This window comes from Panthera uncia, assembly GCF_023721935.1.
Source record: "Panthera uncia isolate 11264 chromosome C1 unlocalized genomic scaffold, Puncia_PCG_1.0 HiC_scaffold_4, whole genome shotgun sequence".
Classification (NCBI taxonomy): domain Eukaryota; kingdom Metazoa; phylum Chordata; class Mammalia; order Carnivora; family Felidae; genus Panthera; species Panthera uncia.
In genome coordinates, this window is record NW_026057585.1 from 68,652,538 (window position 1) to 68,669,624 (window position 17,087).

General features: G+C 40.4%; 1 protein-coding gene across 1 annotated transcript in view; it reads left to right on the top strand.

The window, feature by feature from the left end:
- Positions 1-2,058: 2,058 nt before the first annotated feature.
- PIK3R3 (phosphoinositide-3-kinase regulatory subunit 3) overlaps positions 2,059-17,087 on the top strand; it is a 132,309-nt gene continuing 117,280 nt past the window's right edge. The window contains exon 1 of the mRNA XM_049618645.1: positions 2,059-2,902. Coding sequence (XP_049474602.1) covers positions 2,797-2,902 — 106 coding nt within the window. The 5' untranslated portion in view covers positions 2,059-2,796. The remainder of the gene's footprint in view (positions 2,903-17,087) is intronic.

A 17,087-nucleotide genomic window follows, 5' to 3' on the forward strand; every position in this document is an offset into this window, starting at 1 on the left:
ACAGGGACACCCGTGAACAAAAATAAACCAACTTGCCCTTGACTGATTGTTCTGCCTTTTGAGTTATCACATGTGAGTACTTCTGGCTCCCAGATATGGTGAAGTAAAGAGACTGCTGGGAAGCCAGCCACAAATTAGAGCTGATCTTCCAGTATCTTCTACCTAGAGAAATGGTTCAGGACATTCAAATTAACAACATGCCCTGCCCCAAAGTTGATCTGGCTTCTGAATCATGTTTGGGATTTCAGAAATGTGAAAAAGAAAGCATGTAAGAATCTTGATGTCTTTTGTCAGTTCAACCTTGTCCATTTAGTCTTACTAGCCCTTTTTTAATCCAAGACTCTATACAGAGCCTATACATATTTTGACTGCTTCCAGGAACTGTCTCAACTTACAGCACCGTTAGGGAAGGCAGAATCACTTTAGGAGGTAGAGGGTGAAACGTGGCAACTTTTCGACAGGAACGAATCAATATAGCAGAGCCATTCAGGGTAGGAGGTTTTGCTAGGGCTTAACGCGGGTTGTCAACCCAAACACAATGGGCTTTGTTACTCCTGTGTAAAGAGGAAATGGGACAGTTTTTGGCCTCCACAGACTGTATTGTACGGTATGCAGGATGGCAATTCCAAGCATAACCTTTAGGAGACACAAATCTGCTTTTGGCTATTCAGTGTTTCCCCAGCAAGTTATTTAGCTGTCTCTGAAATGCATGGAAATAGTCACAGTTTTTCATAGTCTATCATAGTTTTAAGTTTGGGGAAGGGACTCGGTGTATGTGGAAGGGGGTCTGTCAGGGAAACAGAATAAAGCCTTTTTGGCTGGGGATTCTAACACCTGTGATTTGTCTTAAATCACAGACGCACTGTAATTTCAAGGCATGTTTTCTGCCGTGAGCACTAGAGCTGAGGGGCCTGCTGTGGCTCCTCACTATTTATTTCAGGTGTGGGGAGTTACCTCTGAGTTCAAAAGTCCTTGCGTGGGAAGCGCAGAGGAACTGCGAAATACCTCCTTAAGAAAAGTCTAACCGCTCAAGGGGAGAAGCCGGGATTGGGTTCCGGTAGCTGCCAGGGAAAGCTACAGGGGGGCATGGGCATCTCATCTCACGGAGTGGTAACAGTCCTGCAAGTGGGTTTGGGGGACCTTTTCTTTATATGGCAACTTATCGCGAGGAGTGGGGGCTGCCCAGCACAGTGAAGAGGTCTGTGGGTAGGGATTCTGCCCGGGGACCTCCTAAGGACCGGAGGAGCCCAAATCCCTCCAGGTGACAGCAGGCGCCTCTCTCCGTCCGCTCCCCTCCTCCGCGGCCAATCTCCGGGCAGAGGTGTCTTGCTCCAGCCCGTCTCCCTCCCCCCCACCTCCCCAACTCGTCCGGCCCGTCCCAGCCTCAGCGGGAGCCCCGCCTGTCTCCGGGCAGCCAGAGCCCCTGAGCACTCGCCCAGCCTGTCAGTAACCGCCGTTTGCGCTTTCTTTCTTTCTTTCTTTTTTTTTTTTTTTTCCTCCTCTTCTTTTCTTTCCCCCTTCTGCCTTTGTCCCGCTTAGTAACTGGGCTTCGACCAATAGCCGCCTTACCGGCCAGCGCCGGCTGGATCCTGATTGGCCTACTTGGGGCGCGCAGCCGTCTCCCGCTCCTTCGCTGGAGCAAGGCAGACAAAAGACGCAGGCTCCGGGCTCCGGCAACCCGGCTCAGCCAATCACCACGCACCTTATCCTTTCTTTCTACCCCCTCCTTTTCTCTCGCAGCTTCCCCCCGGCCTGGCTCGCGTGCTCCCGGCACTGACTCCTGGCGTGCGGCCAGCGCCCGGACTGTACCATTTTGATTGAGGCTGGGGGGAAGAGAGGATCGATGATTAAGAAGCCAAAGCCCAGAAATCGTTGGGGAGAGTTGAAAGTCGAGATGAAGGACGGTTTTCTGAACAATTTCTCAGGCACCTGATGGAATCCCCAGTACTTCGAGTCGGAATAGAGGGGAGGAACAGTAGTTATGTTGCCTGTCCCCCCTGCCGGGTGCGGTTGGGTGGCGCCTCAGTGGGGGAGCGTGAGGCGGGGGAGGGTGTCCCCCTCCGCGCCGTTAAAATGAAACTCTAGTGGCTGGAGTCAGGGCAGAGCGTGAGGGGAGCCGGCATAGGCGGGCTTGCTTGCAGCCCAGCGGGAGCGGCCAGCCGGGCACAACTAGCTGGACTTTCCGACGGGCCCCCATCCCGAGGCTGCGGCAGCTTCGGTTCCGAGCCTGACTGGAACGGAGCCCGAGTCCCGGCCCCTGAGGGGATCGCTCTCTGCAGACCAGTGGGACCCCGAAACTTGAACGCAATACCTACTCCCTTTTTATGCCTTCCTTTGTCACTTCCTCACCTTTCTCCCAGCGCGTTCTTTTTCCCCCCTTTTCGTTCTCCCTCCCTCGAAGGACACAAAAGTGGCTGCCGAGGAAAGATTTGGAGGCAGTGGGAGCTTTTCTCTTCGGAGAGCGACCGTGTGGAAAGGATTTTTGGGAAGCAGCTTTCTAACACCTCAGCCCTCCTGCCCCCCCCCCCAAGCCTCTCTTTACCTCTCTGAGGAGAAAAAGCCCGTAGATTGAAAGTTCGGGGGGCATCTTGCTGGGTGCTGTAAGAGGAAAGTGGGGGAGGACCCCGTCCTCGTCCCGGTAGTTGGCTGGACTTGTACCGGCCGTTGGAAACCCCGAAGTGCATTTCCGTGTGGGACTTTTATAGATCTATATTTTTAGATTTTTAAATATCAGATAAAAAATATATATATATATGCTTTCTATATATTTCCTGACGACCTGCCCCTGACAGCGCGATGTACAATACGGTGTGGAGTATGGACCGCGATGACGCAGACTGGAGGGAGGTGATGATGCCCTATTCGACAGAACTGATATTTTATATTGAAATGGATCCTCCAGGTACTTGGGAGAGAAAAAGAATCTTGTGATGGGTCTGATTGGTATATAACAAGACCTTAGTGATGTTTTCAGGGCAGAAGTGTTCCTGGGAGCTCTAGGTTTGGGATGAGGGGCAGATTTGCAGTTAGAGCTGCAGTAAAACTGCTTCTGGTTTACCCGTTTAAAGTTTGCAGTTAGGACCCCGATCCTATTGTCCTGCGAGGGTGGGGGTGGGGGCTGGAGTGGGGGTGGGAGGAGAGACTCATTTCTTTTACTTCTTTTTGCCTATGCGTGTCGTTCAGGTTTTTGTTGTGCACCCCCCGGTCCTCCCCCCCCCCCCCCCTTAAAGATCTTCTACCTGCATAGGATGCTTTATATCCGAGCCTTGAAGTCAGCCTTTCCCTTTAGGGAAATTCTTTAAAGCTTGTCGTTTCATACGTTCGTCTTATTTGATTCGTTGTGTTCTACCTTCGTTAACTTCTGAAACTGGGTTGCCTATGTGATAATTCATTTTAAGACACCCCCCCCTTTTTTTTTTTTCTCTTACAGAAACCAAATGCTGGTTAGTGATTTTCAGGGATTGGGCGTTTTTATTCAGTCATGGTCTTAGCGTGAGGTTTTTCTTCTTGGAATATAGTCGCTTAGAGAGATCTGCGTGCAGTATTTTATTACTCTTTAATTTATGGTAATTTAATTTATGGGCTAGGGTTTAATGTAACTTCAATTCTTAGAGCAAAAAAAGGAGGAACCTTCTTTTTTGTGTGTGAATATATGTGATGTGTACATCTATGTTATAGGTTCAAATACACATAATGTAAAGTATACATATACTGTATTTTTAGTTCAGAGCTTTGTCTGAGACCCTTACAGACATTTTGTGTATCTGGTAGGAAAGGAAAAGGAAGAGAAAATGGAAAAGTTGGGTCATTTTTTTTCTTTAAAGTCTAACCTCGTTTTATCATTATTAATTGTCAGATTTTCAAACCCTTTTTTGCAGTTATAGATAGTGCTTTACATAATGATTTTGAATAAGTAGAGGGCCTTTGTGAGTCCTTATTTTTGTTTAGGATGACTTGATTATGTCTTTTAAAAATGTGTCATAGCTAAGCTTACAATATAAATCATGTGTCATTGGGGAACCTCAATCATTATAAGACTGTATATTTCTGGAACCTTTGAAAGGATTTGGAGCCCATGCAAGTGTAATGAGGTATAACTGTTGTAGAATGTATATAGAAATTATTTCTTGTGTTCTTGTGAGCAGTAAATTATCCTTTGTTTTTTTTCCAATTAGAGTGTTGAATGATGCTATATAAAAACTAATATTAAATCAACCTTTTTTACTCTTAATGATTCCTTAGAATTTTTCTCTTTTCCCTTCATTTTGGAGCCTTCTTTATTTGCTTTTGTAATTGTGACTGCAATCCAGATGCAGCTTTTCAGTGTTTTGCAAAGTTTGTAAGATTTGCCACCCATCTATTGTGTGTATTTTCCCCTTTGTTTCCCCTTAACGGTAAAGCATCCTTTCTATTAGATGCATTTGTCATTCATGTAAATGGAAATTTAGTACATCATTGGTTCCTCTTGTAAAAAGTAAAGTTAATAATTCTAGATTTCTGTTATAAGAATTATATATTCACACTGCCTCAGAATCATACTGTATCCTAGTATCTTGCCTTGCAGACATACAAAGGGAATTTGTTGGGCGGAGAGGTGAGTGGGGAGGAGGGGAGAAAATGAAGAAGGCACTAATGTTTGAAAAATATGGGCCTCAGAAAAATATCTGCCGAGTTGTCCAAAAATGATTTTGAAAAAAGTTGACTATTGTAATTATGTAGTGATGTGGGTCTTACAAGGTTGCATATAAAATTCTGATCCAAACTTTGTGCATTACATAGAAATAAACTTTTGAGTTTTAAAATGATCGTCCTTGGATAAAATTTTGCATACAGAGATTCTATTCAGAATATTGGAAATATGCATGTGCTCTTCTTTATTACCCATGTTGTAACCTTAATGTAGATTATGGTTGGTTATGCCTAACAGCTTTTTATAAAGGATGCACACTTGAGTATGCTGGAATATTTTCTGTGATGTAAATGGTTTTTAATGGAAATAATGTGGACGCCGGCCTTGTTTTGTGTGGTAAATTAAGGTTTTGAAACATTTAAAACTAAGTAAATTATTAGTGAGTAGGTTGCAGCATGTCTTGTATCTTCATTTTCCTACCGTCTATCCCAGATCAAGCTCTTATTATTCCCTGAACTGGACTGATAGTGTACCAACTGTTCTTGTTTCTACTTTGTTCAATCCACAGTATCATTAAAGTACCATCCGATGATTTGCGTCCCAGTGGTAAATCTTCCAATGACGTTGAAAATGCTTCAGTGGCTTTCCTTTGCCTATTAAAAAGAGTCCCAGATTGCTTATCTTGTCATATAAGTCCGTCTTTTTTGCTTCCAACCTAATTTTCCAGTCTGGTCTCTTCGTGGAGTCCATCACAAGTTCTGTGGAAGCTATTTTATACTTGCTGTTTCTTGAATGTATGCTTTTTCCTCTGGTGTTGCTTTTCACTCCCATTGGTTACTTGTTGAAATCTTCTATATGTTTAGGGTCTACATTATATGCCTTCTTTGCCAGGATATATGTTTCCTGATCCCTTCTGTTAGAAGACATCATTTCCTTTTCCTTTCTTTTCTAGCACCTCTCAGAACTTTTCATTCTGTTTGTGGAGTAGCTAGCTTCTGCATTTACGTATACTTGCCCCAGTGTAATTGTCTTCCCATCAAATTATGAGCTTCTTAGCTTGCTCAGGGTCTTGCAAGCATAGACAATTTAATAAATATGTGTTGAATTAATAAATACCTAAGGAGCACCATTTCTTTCTAGCCTGTAAGTGCTTTTCTACTTAAGGTCCTTGGTCATCGCATTCCTTGGCTATTGCAGTAGCCTATAGTTAAAGGACTTGATTTCGACAGCTGTTGACTTAGGGCCCTTAACTGTAACAAATATTACAGTTTTAAAAATATGGTTTTCATCTCCATTTTAGACTAAACCATAAATGCAGTTTATAATTTACCTATTATTGCTTTCAGTTGCCTGAAAAACTATTTTCCAAAGGTGTTTCTTTAGCCTATTTTCAAAAACTACCATTACCATACATCCTAAAGGTTTCTAATAACTGCATGGATTGCTATATCTACTATAATTTACTGACAATGTAAGTAAGACAAACTCCAAATGGGAGTTTGATGTCAATCTTTATGTATTTCTCAGAAGCAATAGAAATACTGAACTGTTTAGATGAAACAAAAGTTTTTATTTTGGAAATGTTAAGAGTGTGGTACAGAGAATTGCTTATGAGCATCTTGATTAGTCCTGTTGTGATTTGGGAATCAGGATTATTCCGTGATAGAACAGTTGCTGGGTAGGCTTCTCAAAGAGCCCTGTCTCTGGTATAGGAATTATTGGAAGATTACAGATATACAACTGATCATAAACTCATATCCAAAGCTTATAGATAGTGGTGTATTAGCTAGCACTGTAGTTTTGACATTGTTATTGGTTTTTTGGGGGGGAAGATCTAACAAATGATTTTATTATTTAAATGAATTCTTTTGCTAAAGATTGTAGACTTTTTTTGTTCTTATCAAGAAGAATTTCTGAAATTATCTGTACGGCAGCAACATCTCTTCAGTAGTAATTAGAAAATTAAAAGCATTTATTTGTAAAGTATGTATAGGAAGGTCTAGGAAAGTGGTTCTCAATATTTTTTTGGTCTCAGTACCCCTTTTATACTCTTACAAATTATTGAGGATCTCAAAGAGCTATTTACTGATATTTACTGTATTAGCATAATACAGTAAAACAAAACTGAGAAATTAGCAAAAACAGAAATTAAAAAAAATTTAATTCATTAAAAACATTACATGTTAACATCTTTTAATGTAAAAATAACTATATTAAAAAAACAAAAGTAAGAAGAGTGGCATTGTTTTACATTTTTTGCAAATAACCTTAAAAAAAATTTTTTTTTAATGTTTATTTATTATTGAGAGACCGAGAGAGACAGAGCATGAGCATGGGAGGGGCAGAGAGGGAAGGAGACACAGAATACAAAGTAGGCTCCAGGCTCTGAGCTGTCAGCACAGAGCTTGACGCAGGGCTCGAACTCACAAACTGTGAGATCATGACCTGAGTTGAAGTCAGACGCTTAACCGACTGAGCCACCCAGGCACCCCGATTTTTTGCAAATAACTTTAATGTCTGCCTTAATAGAAGACCTCTAAGTTCCCATGTCTCTGCCTGTATTCAATCTGTTGAGATACCACAGGTCTTAGTCTCTGGAAAACTCCACTGTACAGATGTGAGAGAATGAGGGTGCAAAAGACAAATAATGTTTTAGTATTACTATGAAAATATTTTTGACCTCTTGGACCCTCTGAAAGAGTCTTGGGGATACAGAGTGGTCTCTGGATTACACTTTGAGAACTACTAGTCTAGAGGTTACATAGTTTGTGACTACATAGTTTGGTCAACCTAGGAAAGTATTTTCTGACTTTTTTGAAGTCAGATGAAAAGGTTGTTTCAGGAAACTTACTTGCTTATTCTGGCATACTTGGTATTTTCATCCTGGTGAAATGTAGATTAAGTAACATTCTGGTGGAGAACTGGCATACTGGCCCTGTGGTTGGGAAAATATTTGCTGAGAAACACACTGAATAAATAGGTCACCTGCCACCATGTGGTCCTTACTGTTAGCAGGTTGGTCATTCTACTTCTGTGGTTGAGTATTTCCCTGTAACTGAACATTTGATGAGCTAATTTTTTTTTTTTAATATATGAAATTTATTGTCAAATTGGTTTCCATACAACACCCAGTGCTCATCCCAAAAGATGCCCTCTTCAATACCCATCACCTACCCTCCCCTCCCTCCCACCCCCCATCAACCCTCAGTTTGTTCTCAGTTTTTAAGAGTCTCTTATGCTTTGGCTCTCTCCCACTCTAATCTCTCTTTTTTTTTTTTTTCCTTCCCCTCCCCCATGGGTTTCTTCTGTTAAGTTTCTCAGGATCCATATAAGAGTGAAAACATATTTGATGAGCTAATATTATATAAATTCTTCTCCTCTGTGTGGTAAGATATTTCTTTTATGAGGTTAGTGTCCTTTTTAAAATAATACTGTAGTGTGGGACAAATGTTAGTATAATCAAATGATGTAAAAGCCATGCCAAATTTGTTTACAATTTCTTATTGAAAAAGACTAGTCATTCCTTTCATTTAACATAGTTTATAGTATACTTATATTTCATTAGAATATGGTAATTCTCCATTTAATAATGCTTTTTAAATTCATTCTCATCATTGTTTTCATGCTGAATACCTTTATATTTTTCTTAGAATGTAGAAAAGATTGGACATGTTTATGGTCACCATATTTAGGAAGGTAGGTAGAAAAATAATTACAAGTATGTCTGTGTGATACTGTATAATCTTATTGATTTAAAGGGGGATGCAGCACGAGTGGAGTAGAAAGGACACAGGCTTGGAAACATAATATGGGTTCCAAACCTAGCTCTGTGTCTTATGATTACCAAGGTTATATGGCTAGAACTTAACCTCTTTGAGCATTGAGAAGCAAGATGCCAGTGCTCTTTTGAAAAATTGAATTTTAATACTCTACTTTTCAGAGTTGTTCTGGGGATTAGATGTACTATATCAACATCTAGCACAGTGTTTGTCACCTACTGTACCCAATTCATTGTAACATGTCTTTTTTTTTTTAAGTTTGTTTGTTTATTTTTTTTAGTCATCACTACACCCAACATAGGGCTCAAACTCACATCCCCAAGATCAAAGGTCACATACTCCTCTGAATGAGCCAGCCAGGCACCCCACTTGTAGCCTGTATCTTAAAGTATGTTGATAACATGTAATTACTTCAGGTCTACCTCTTTGAATAATCTTGCAGTCAAAACCTTTTGACTTGCTCCATTTTTTTTTCTTCATCCCTGACATTTAAACTGGGGCCATTTTGTTCTTGGAAGAGTTCTCTAGGGTCTTTTCTAATTATGGCATCTCATGAGTCTATGGAAATGTCACTCCAAGTCATCCTTTCTCTTTAGTTTCTGTTGCCCTTGTCTGGTTCCTCATCACCACACATTTGAAATGATTTATAATGAAGGTAATACTTTTGTTGAATAATTTGTTGAATAATTATTTGTTCAATATTGTTGAATAATTATTTTAGACCAAGTGCTGTGTTAAATATTTTTACCTGTACTATTTCTGTTAGCTACATAACAACCTTATGAAATAGGCACTATTATTACCCCACTTTACAGACAGGAAACTGAGACTCTGATGTGTTTAATAACTTAATCAAGAGCCTCACAGCTAGCAAGTGGCAGAGCAGGTCTGTCTTGCTAACACCCTGGTTCTTAACCAGTACCCCCTAAAACTGGTTGCTCTATTTTTAATTTCTTCTTCTCCTCCCCCATAAATTTATCCTGAACTCTTCAGGTTAATCCTGCTCAAATGTTATTTTGAAATAATTTTTGGCATAATTAGCAGCTATCCATTTTTTTAAGCAGAGGCCATATTCTTAAACTAGGCATACATGGTCTTTAGCACCAATTTACATTTCCAACTTAATTATTAATCCTCTATTGTCATTTTTTTAAGTAAACTCTACCCTCAACGTGGGCGTCAAACTCATGACCCTGAGATTGTCACATGCTCTACTGACTGAGCTAGCCAGGTGCCCCCATCTATTCTCATTCTTACTTTTAGCCCAGTTCCTTGCTATCTACTGACTACACTTTGCTTATTCCCATCTCCAACCTTTTGCTTATGCTGCATCTTCTGTTAGATTGTGTCCATCCCTCTCAAATCTACAAATCAGGATCTTTTGTAAGTCTTCTTTCTTCCTCTAAAAATTCTAGCACTGAATCCTGTAATTATCTGGGGCAATGGTCTATTGTTTTGACATAAAATCATATGTTAAGGCATTTAATTGTTTTGTGAGTATACTTTGTCTCTCCTAAACAAGATCAGCTTTTTGAGGTCAAACTATCAAATTTCTTTTGTATTTTTTTCTTTAAATACCCTGTTCCCAAATATTTTGTGGTCTTAGACCTGTGGACCCAACCAGCTTCATTTTGTGGCTTAAGTTTTAAAATGTTGATAATATTTATTAATCAACGTGGACCTTCAAACTTATAATTTATTCTAACAAAGGGAATAATGAAAAAGTACAATACTTAATATTGTTAGCAAAATTTTATGGTTTTGAGTAAAAGTCATTTTTGAAATTTCGAAGAATTAGAAGTGAGTAGTAAGTTTTTGAACGTTTGTTCGGCTAGTTTTACATAGCACTGGGCAAAATGTAGATTTAAGTTTCCCAGTATGTTACACCAATTAAATTTAGAATGTGTAGGACTTGATTTGGGATTAAAAGGTAAGGTCTGCCATGTAGCCTTATAGGATCAGTTTCCAAATTGCTGGTAAATGGTATATTTGTTGTTTTTTGCAAATATTTTGTAAGTTTGTATAAAGTAAGAGGGTTATCTTATTATTTTTTTTATAAAAGAGACAGTAGGCTAGGTCCAGTCTGCCACATCCTACTATTTTACATGTGTCTTGTCAGTATAAAAACTGCTCTGGGGCCTGTAAACATAAGCCAATGCAAAACTAAAGTCAATACCATGATGTCATACCATCCACCACTATCCAGCCTTGGACATTCTGTTTGTGGGCCAGATTAATTGTTTACCCTTGTCTAAGGGTATAGGGCTACACCTCCAGAGCTTGTGGCTATGTCTCTTAAGTACTTACTGTTAAAGTTTTTATTTATTTTTATATTTGTTTTGGAGAGAGCATGCACATGGGGGAGAGGGGCAGAGGGACAGAGATAATCTTTTTTTAATTTTGAGAGAGAGAGAGAGAGAGAGCAAGTGTGCAAGCATTTGTGGGGAGGGGCAGAGAGAGAAGGAGACACAGAATCTGAGGCAGGCTCCAGACTCTGAGCTGTCAGCACAGAGCCCCACATGGGGTCAAACACACGAATTGCCAGATCATGACACGAGCTGAAGTCAGCCGATTAACCGACTGAGCCACCCAGGTGCCCCGAGAGAGAATCTTAAGCAGGCTCCATACTCCACGCAGAGCCTAATATGGGGCTCAAGCCCATGACCTTGGGATCGTGACCTGACCTAAAACCAAGAGTCAGCCACCCAGGTGGTGGCCATTTATTGTTTTTTCGTTTTTTGTTTTAGTTTTCATGTTTAAATTTTCTAAGAAGAAAATTCAATCACAAATCAAAATTTATTTTTACACATTTTTTCTAAGTTTATTTGTTTTGAGAGAGAGAAAGCAAGAGTGCATGTGCAAGCAGGAGAGGGGCAGAGAGAGAGAGAGAGAGAGGGAGGGAGGGAGGGAGAGAAAATCCCAAGCAGACTCCACACTGTCAGCATAGAGCCCGAAGCAGGGCTTGATTCCACGAACTGTGAGATCATGACCTGAGCCGAGATCATGACCTGAGCCAAAATCAAGAGTTGGACACTTAACCCACTGAACCACCCAGGTGCTCCCAATCACAAATCAAAATTTAAAATTTGTATGTGAATTGTTTTGGAAATGCCATATGGAAATGTTTGTGCTTGAAAAATACTACTTTAGAATTTGTTCTTTCATGTGTAATATTCTAAGTTTTTAAGAATGTTTATTTATTTTGAGAGAGAGAGATGGTGAGCAAGGAAGGGCAAAGAGAGAGGGAGACAGGGAATCCCAAGCAGGCTCTGCACTCTCAGAGCAGCCTGATGCGGGGCTGGAAAAATGAACTGTGAGATCATGACCTGAGCAGATATCAGGGGTTGGATGCCTGACTGAGTCACCCAGGTGCCCCTGTTTTGGCTTTTAGAAAGAAGTCTGATTAGTTTTAAAAGGACTATCAGGTGGTTCAAACCTGTTGCAGGCCATTAGTTCAGGACTTGGGTGTAGTCTTTTCTCCTACTAGTAATAAACTGTAAGAGCAGCTATCACATCTGTCTGACTGAAACTGACCAGAGCTACTTTTTTGATTGCTAGGGATCAACCATGAGCATTTAGAGTAGAGTTGCTGGATAAAATACATGTAATGTCCCATGCAATATTTGTGATATACTTCTACTGAAAAATTGTTTGTTGTTATCTGAAATTCAAATTTAACTGGGTGTCCTGTATTTTTGTTTGCTAAATCTGGCAACCCTAATATAGAGAGAGGCTAGACAGTTGACAGTATTTCCTAGTCTACTTTCCCTATGGTGTTTAGGGATAGATGTGTAACTTGATGTAGTGGGTATCCGGATACTTTCAGTTTACATGATAAATCCAACTGAAATTGGTTTAAACAAAGAGAATTTATAAGTTCATGTAATTGAAAAGTCCTAAGGGAATGAAGGCCCCTGACATAGTTGGATCAAGACTATCAGGCTTTGGTCCTATTTTTCTGCATTTCTCTTGGCTCTCTCCTCTATCAGCTTCTTTCTCAGGCAGGCTTCCTTGCCAGGACAAGATAACTGCCTTTGGCTGCTGGGATTACATGTTTCCTAATTTCTGGGGGATAAAAAGGATGGTTCCCACAAATATAACACAAAAATCCTGAGCTTGACATTAGATTATCCCCATGTTCCCAAGGATCACTCTTAAAATCTCAACTATTAATTACAGCTTTCTCTGTCTAGACCAGTGGCTCTTAAATTTGAGCATGCATCAGAACCACCTGGAGAAGTTGTTAAAACACAGACTGGTAGGCCGTACCCCCAGAGTTTCTGGTTTTAGTTGGTTTGGGATTGGGTTGTAAGAATTTGTAGCTGCAACAGGTTTACTGATTTGGCTGGTCTGCAAACACTTTGAGAACCACTGTTGTGTCAAATCATGGCCTACTCCTGGAGCTGGGGAAGGGGTCAGTCCCACATAAATACCTTACTAGTGTGGGAAGGAATTAGATACCTTTTGAGGAGATAATTACAATGTCCACTAAGGAAAGGGCTGCTGTTTTTTGTCTATCTAGCTTTCCTGCCCTCTTATTTAGGTAACAGCTTCCTGATTTTTCTCTTGGAACCACTCATTCCCCATTTGTAATCAGTGTGGCTTGAGTAGAGTTGATCTAACCCATTGGCTTTAATGATGGGCACATGATTCAGGCCTGACCAATAAGATTATTGCATTCACCTGGCCTCAGTGATATCTCTAATAGGGCAGTGATCTTTATAAGATAGTCAATGCACATTACTATACATTACTATTTATTGTCCTGGTTATTGATATAAAGATAGCATAATCCCTGCCTTTAAGGAGTTCAGACTGTAAGAAGGATGTAGACAAATGCATGTAGTATTTCTCTTGATAACTCCCTTTCTCCTGGCTTTCATCTAATATACATTTCCATTATATACTGTATTGCTTCCTTTATAATTCTTAACCACATTTATTATCAGTTGTTTAGTGTCTTTAGGCACTAGATTAGATTATAGTCATTAGATTATAAATTCCATCAGGATAAGGGCTGAGTCCATAATTAACTGCTGGATCTCCTGTAACTAGCACTGTCTGTGGCACATAGAGGAGCCCAGGATTGAATGAATGTTTTAAATATGAATGAATGTTTTAAGTTATGTTTATAATCGAAAAATATAGAAACAAAAGGGATGATTGGTTTACTAGTGGGTACCGCAGATAGAACAGCCTAGGTAAAAGGCACAGGGTTATTAAAACACTTGATGTATTTTGAGAACTGAAAGTAATTCAGTTTTGTTAAAACATGATGTATGAGGTGGGAAGTGGTGGTAGAGGAGTGTGGAGAAGTAGGTGAGGGCCAAATCATGAAAAGCCCTGAATGCTTACACCTACAGGTTGGGGAGCCATGGACTGATTTCAATTAGGGAAAAGAATATATTAGCTGCAAAGTGAAAAATAGATGGGAGGAAAGTGAGATTAAAGAAGGAAAACTGGTTAGGAGGGTATTTCAGTAGAGATGAAAGATGCTATGAAAACGTTAGGCGAAAAAAAAATATGCAAGAAGCAGGGAGATGGAGACCCTGTGCACAGAATTCATGTGGACTCATATGGAGGTTTCCACTGTAAATTTGTTTTAGCAACAGAGACATTGTATTAGCCAGTCTTAACTACTGACCCTAGCTCTGCATCCACACCTACTTAATATTTGTAACCGGAGATTGTATTTTTATTTTCTAATCATTAAATAAAAGAAATATACTCCCTCCCCCTCCCCTCCCCCCACAAAAGCCTAAGATAAAGTAGCGGCATTGAGAATAAATAGGAGAGTTGTTTAAAAAGTAGAATTGAAGGGACATAGAGACTATCCTGAGAAAAATGAAAGAATCTAGAATGACTTATTTTACTGGCTTAGGAGATGGTACTATAAACCAAGAGATGCAATTTAAGAAGGAAGGACAGGTTTGGATCATATGGCTTCTTAAAGTGAGACAGAGGTTAAATAAAAAAGCTTTTCTTTTGGAGGGGTTCTTTTTCTCTTAGGCTTTAGTGGGGGAGGAAAGGGGAATGCCTTCTATTGCTTTTAGGTTTTGAACCCAGAGCAGATGGTAGTAAATCAGATGCTTTTGAGTTCCTAAAGGTGTGGGAGAGATTTGCAGTAGGTCTTTGACTACTCCCAGGGTATTAGTTGCTGAGGTCAATTTAAAGTTGCAGATGTAGGGCACCTGGCTGGCTCAGTTGTTAGAGAATGTGATTCTTGATTATGGGGTCATGAGTTTGAGCCCCACATTGGGGATAGAGTTTACTTAAAAAAATTTTTTTCCAGATGTTTAAGCTGCCTCATCTTATTTAAGCAGCTTTTTGAAAGCAAGTATGCATAACTTTTTTTGTATGGTCTTTTAAAAAAAGTTTTTATTTAAGGACACCTGGGTGGCTCAGTCGGTTAAACATCCGACTCTTGGTTTCGGCTCAGGTAATGATCTCCCGCTTTTGTGAGTTCCAAACCCTGCAATGGACTCTTCGCTGACAGTTCGGAGCCTGCTTGGGATTCTCTGTCTCCCTCTCTCTCTCTGCCTCTCCCCCACTCACGGCTGTCTCTGTCTTTCTCAAAATAAATAAACTTTAAAACAAAGTTTTTATTTAAAGTGCAGTGTAATATTTCTAGTAATACAGTGTAGTATTAGTTTCAGGTGTAAAATATAGTGATTCAGTACTTCCATATATCACCCAGTGCTCATCACAAGTGCACTCCTTAATCCTCATCACTTGTTTAACCTATCCATCCTGCCCCTCCCCTCCCAACTCCCTTTTGGTATCCATCAGTTTGTTCTCTGTAGTTAAGAACTTTCTTGGTTTGCCTCTATCTCTTTTTTCCCCTCTTTGCTCATTTGTTTTGTTTCTAAAATTCCACATGAGTGAAATCATATGGTATTTGTCTTTCTCTGACTTACTTCACTTAGCATAATACTCTGGCTCCATCCATGTTGTTGCAGATAGCAAGATTTCATTCTTTTTTTATGGATGAATAAAAATCTTCTTTATTCATCAATTGATGGATACTTGGGCTGATTCCATAATTTGGCTGTGATAGATAATGCTGCTATTAACATCAGGGTGCATGTATCCCTTTGAATTAGTATTCTTTTATTCTTTGGGTAAAGAGTAGTTCTATTTTTAACTTTCTGAGGAACCTCCGTACTGTTTTCCACAGCAACTGCACCAGTTTGCTTTCCTACCAGCAGTGCAAGAGGGTTCCCCTTTCTCCACATCCTCGCCAGTACCCATTGTTGTTTGTGTTGTTGATTTTAGTCATTTGGACAGGTGTGAGTTGATATCTCATTGTAGTTTTGATTTGGATTTTCCCTGACGATGACTGATGTTGAGCATCTTTTCATGTGTCTGTTGGCCATCTGAATGTCTTCTTTGGAAAAATGTCATATCTTCTGCCCATTTTTTAATTGGATTGTTTTTTCGTGTTGATTTTAATAAGTTCTTTATATATTTTGGATATTAACCTTTTTAAAAACTTTTTTTTATAAAAATTTTTAAATGTTTATTTTGAGAGAGAAAGAGACAGAGCCTGAGCAGGGGAGGGGAGGGGCAGAGAGAGAGGGAGACACAGAATCTGAAGCAGGCTCCAGGCTCTGAGCTGTCAGCACAGAGCCCAACTTGGGGCTCCAACCCACAAACCATGAGATCATGACCTGAGTCTACATCGGATGCTTAACCAACTGAGTCACTCAGGTGATCCTAATTTTTTTTTTTTCACATTTATTTATTTTTTTTTTCAACGTTTTTTTTTATTTTATTTTTGGGACAGAGAGAGACAGCATGAACAGGGGAGGGTCAGAGAGAGAGGGAGACACAGAATCGGAAACAGGCTCCAGGCTCCGAGCCATCAGCCCAGAGCCCGACGCGGGGCTCGAACTCACGGACCGCGAGATCGTGACCTGGCTGAAGTCGGACGCTTAACCGACTGCGCCACCCAGGCGCCCCTCACATTTATTTATTTTTGAGAGAGCAAGTGTGTGCACTCAAGTTGAGGAGCAGAGAGAGGGAGATTCTGTGTGTGCACTCAAGTTGGGGAGGAGCCGAGAGAGGGAGACAGAATCCCAAGCAGGCTCCTCTTTGTGAGCACAGAGCCCAGTGTGGGGCTCAAACTCACAAACTGGGAGATCATGACCCAAGCCAAACTCCAGGCACCCCTGGATGCTAACCTTTTATATATGTCCTTTGCAAATATCTTCTTTCATTGTCTAGAAATAGCTTCTTTCAGGGGTGCCTGGGTAGCTCAGTCGGTTAAGCGGCCGACTTCGGCTCAGGTCATGATCTCACGGTCCGTGAGTTCGAGCCCTGCATTGGGCTCTGTGCTGACAGCTCAGAGTCTGGAGCCTGTTTCAGATTCTGTGTCTCCCTCTCTCTGACCCTCCCCCGTTCATGCTCTGTCTCTCTCTGTCTCAAAAATAAATAAATGTTAAAAAAAATTTTTTTAATGAAAAAAAAAGAAATATCTTCTTTCATATCTAGAAAGAAGTTGCTATAGTTGATGTCAAAGAAGTTACTGCCCGCGTTCTCTAGGATTTTCATGGTTTCAGGTCTCACATTTAGTTCTTTAATCCGTTTTGAATTTATTTTTCTGCATGGTGTAAGAAAGTGGTCTACTTTCATCCTTTTGCATGTTGCTGTCTAGTTTTCCCAGAACCATTTGTTGA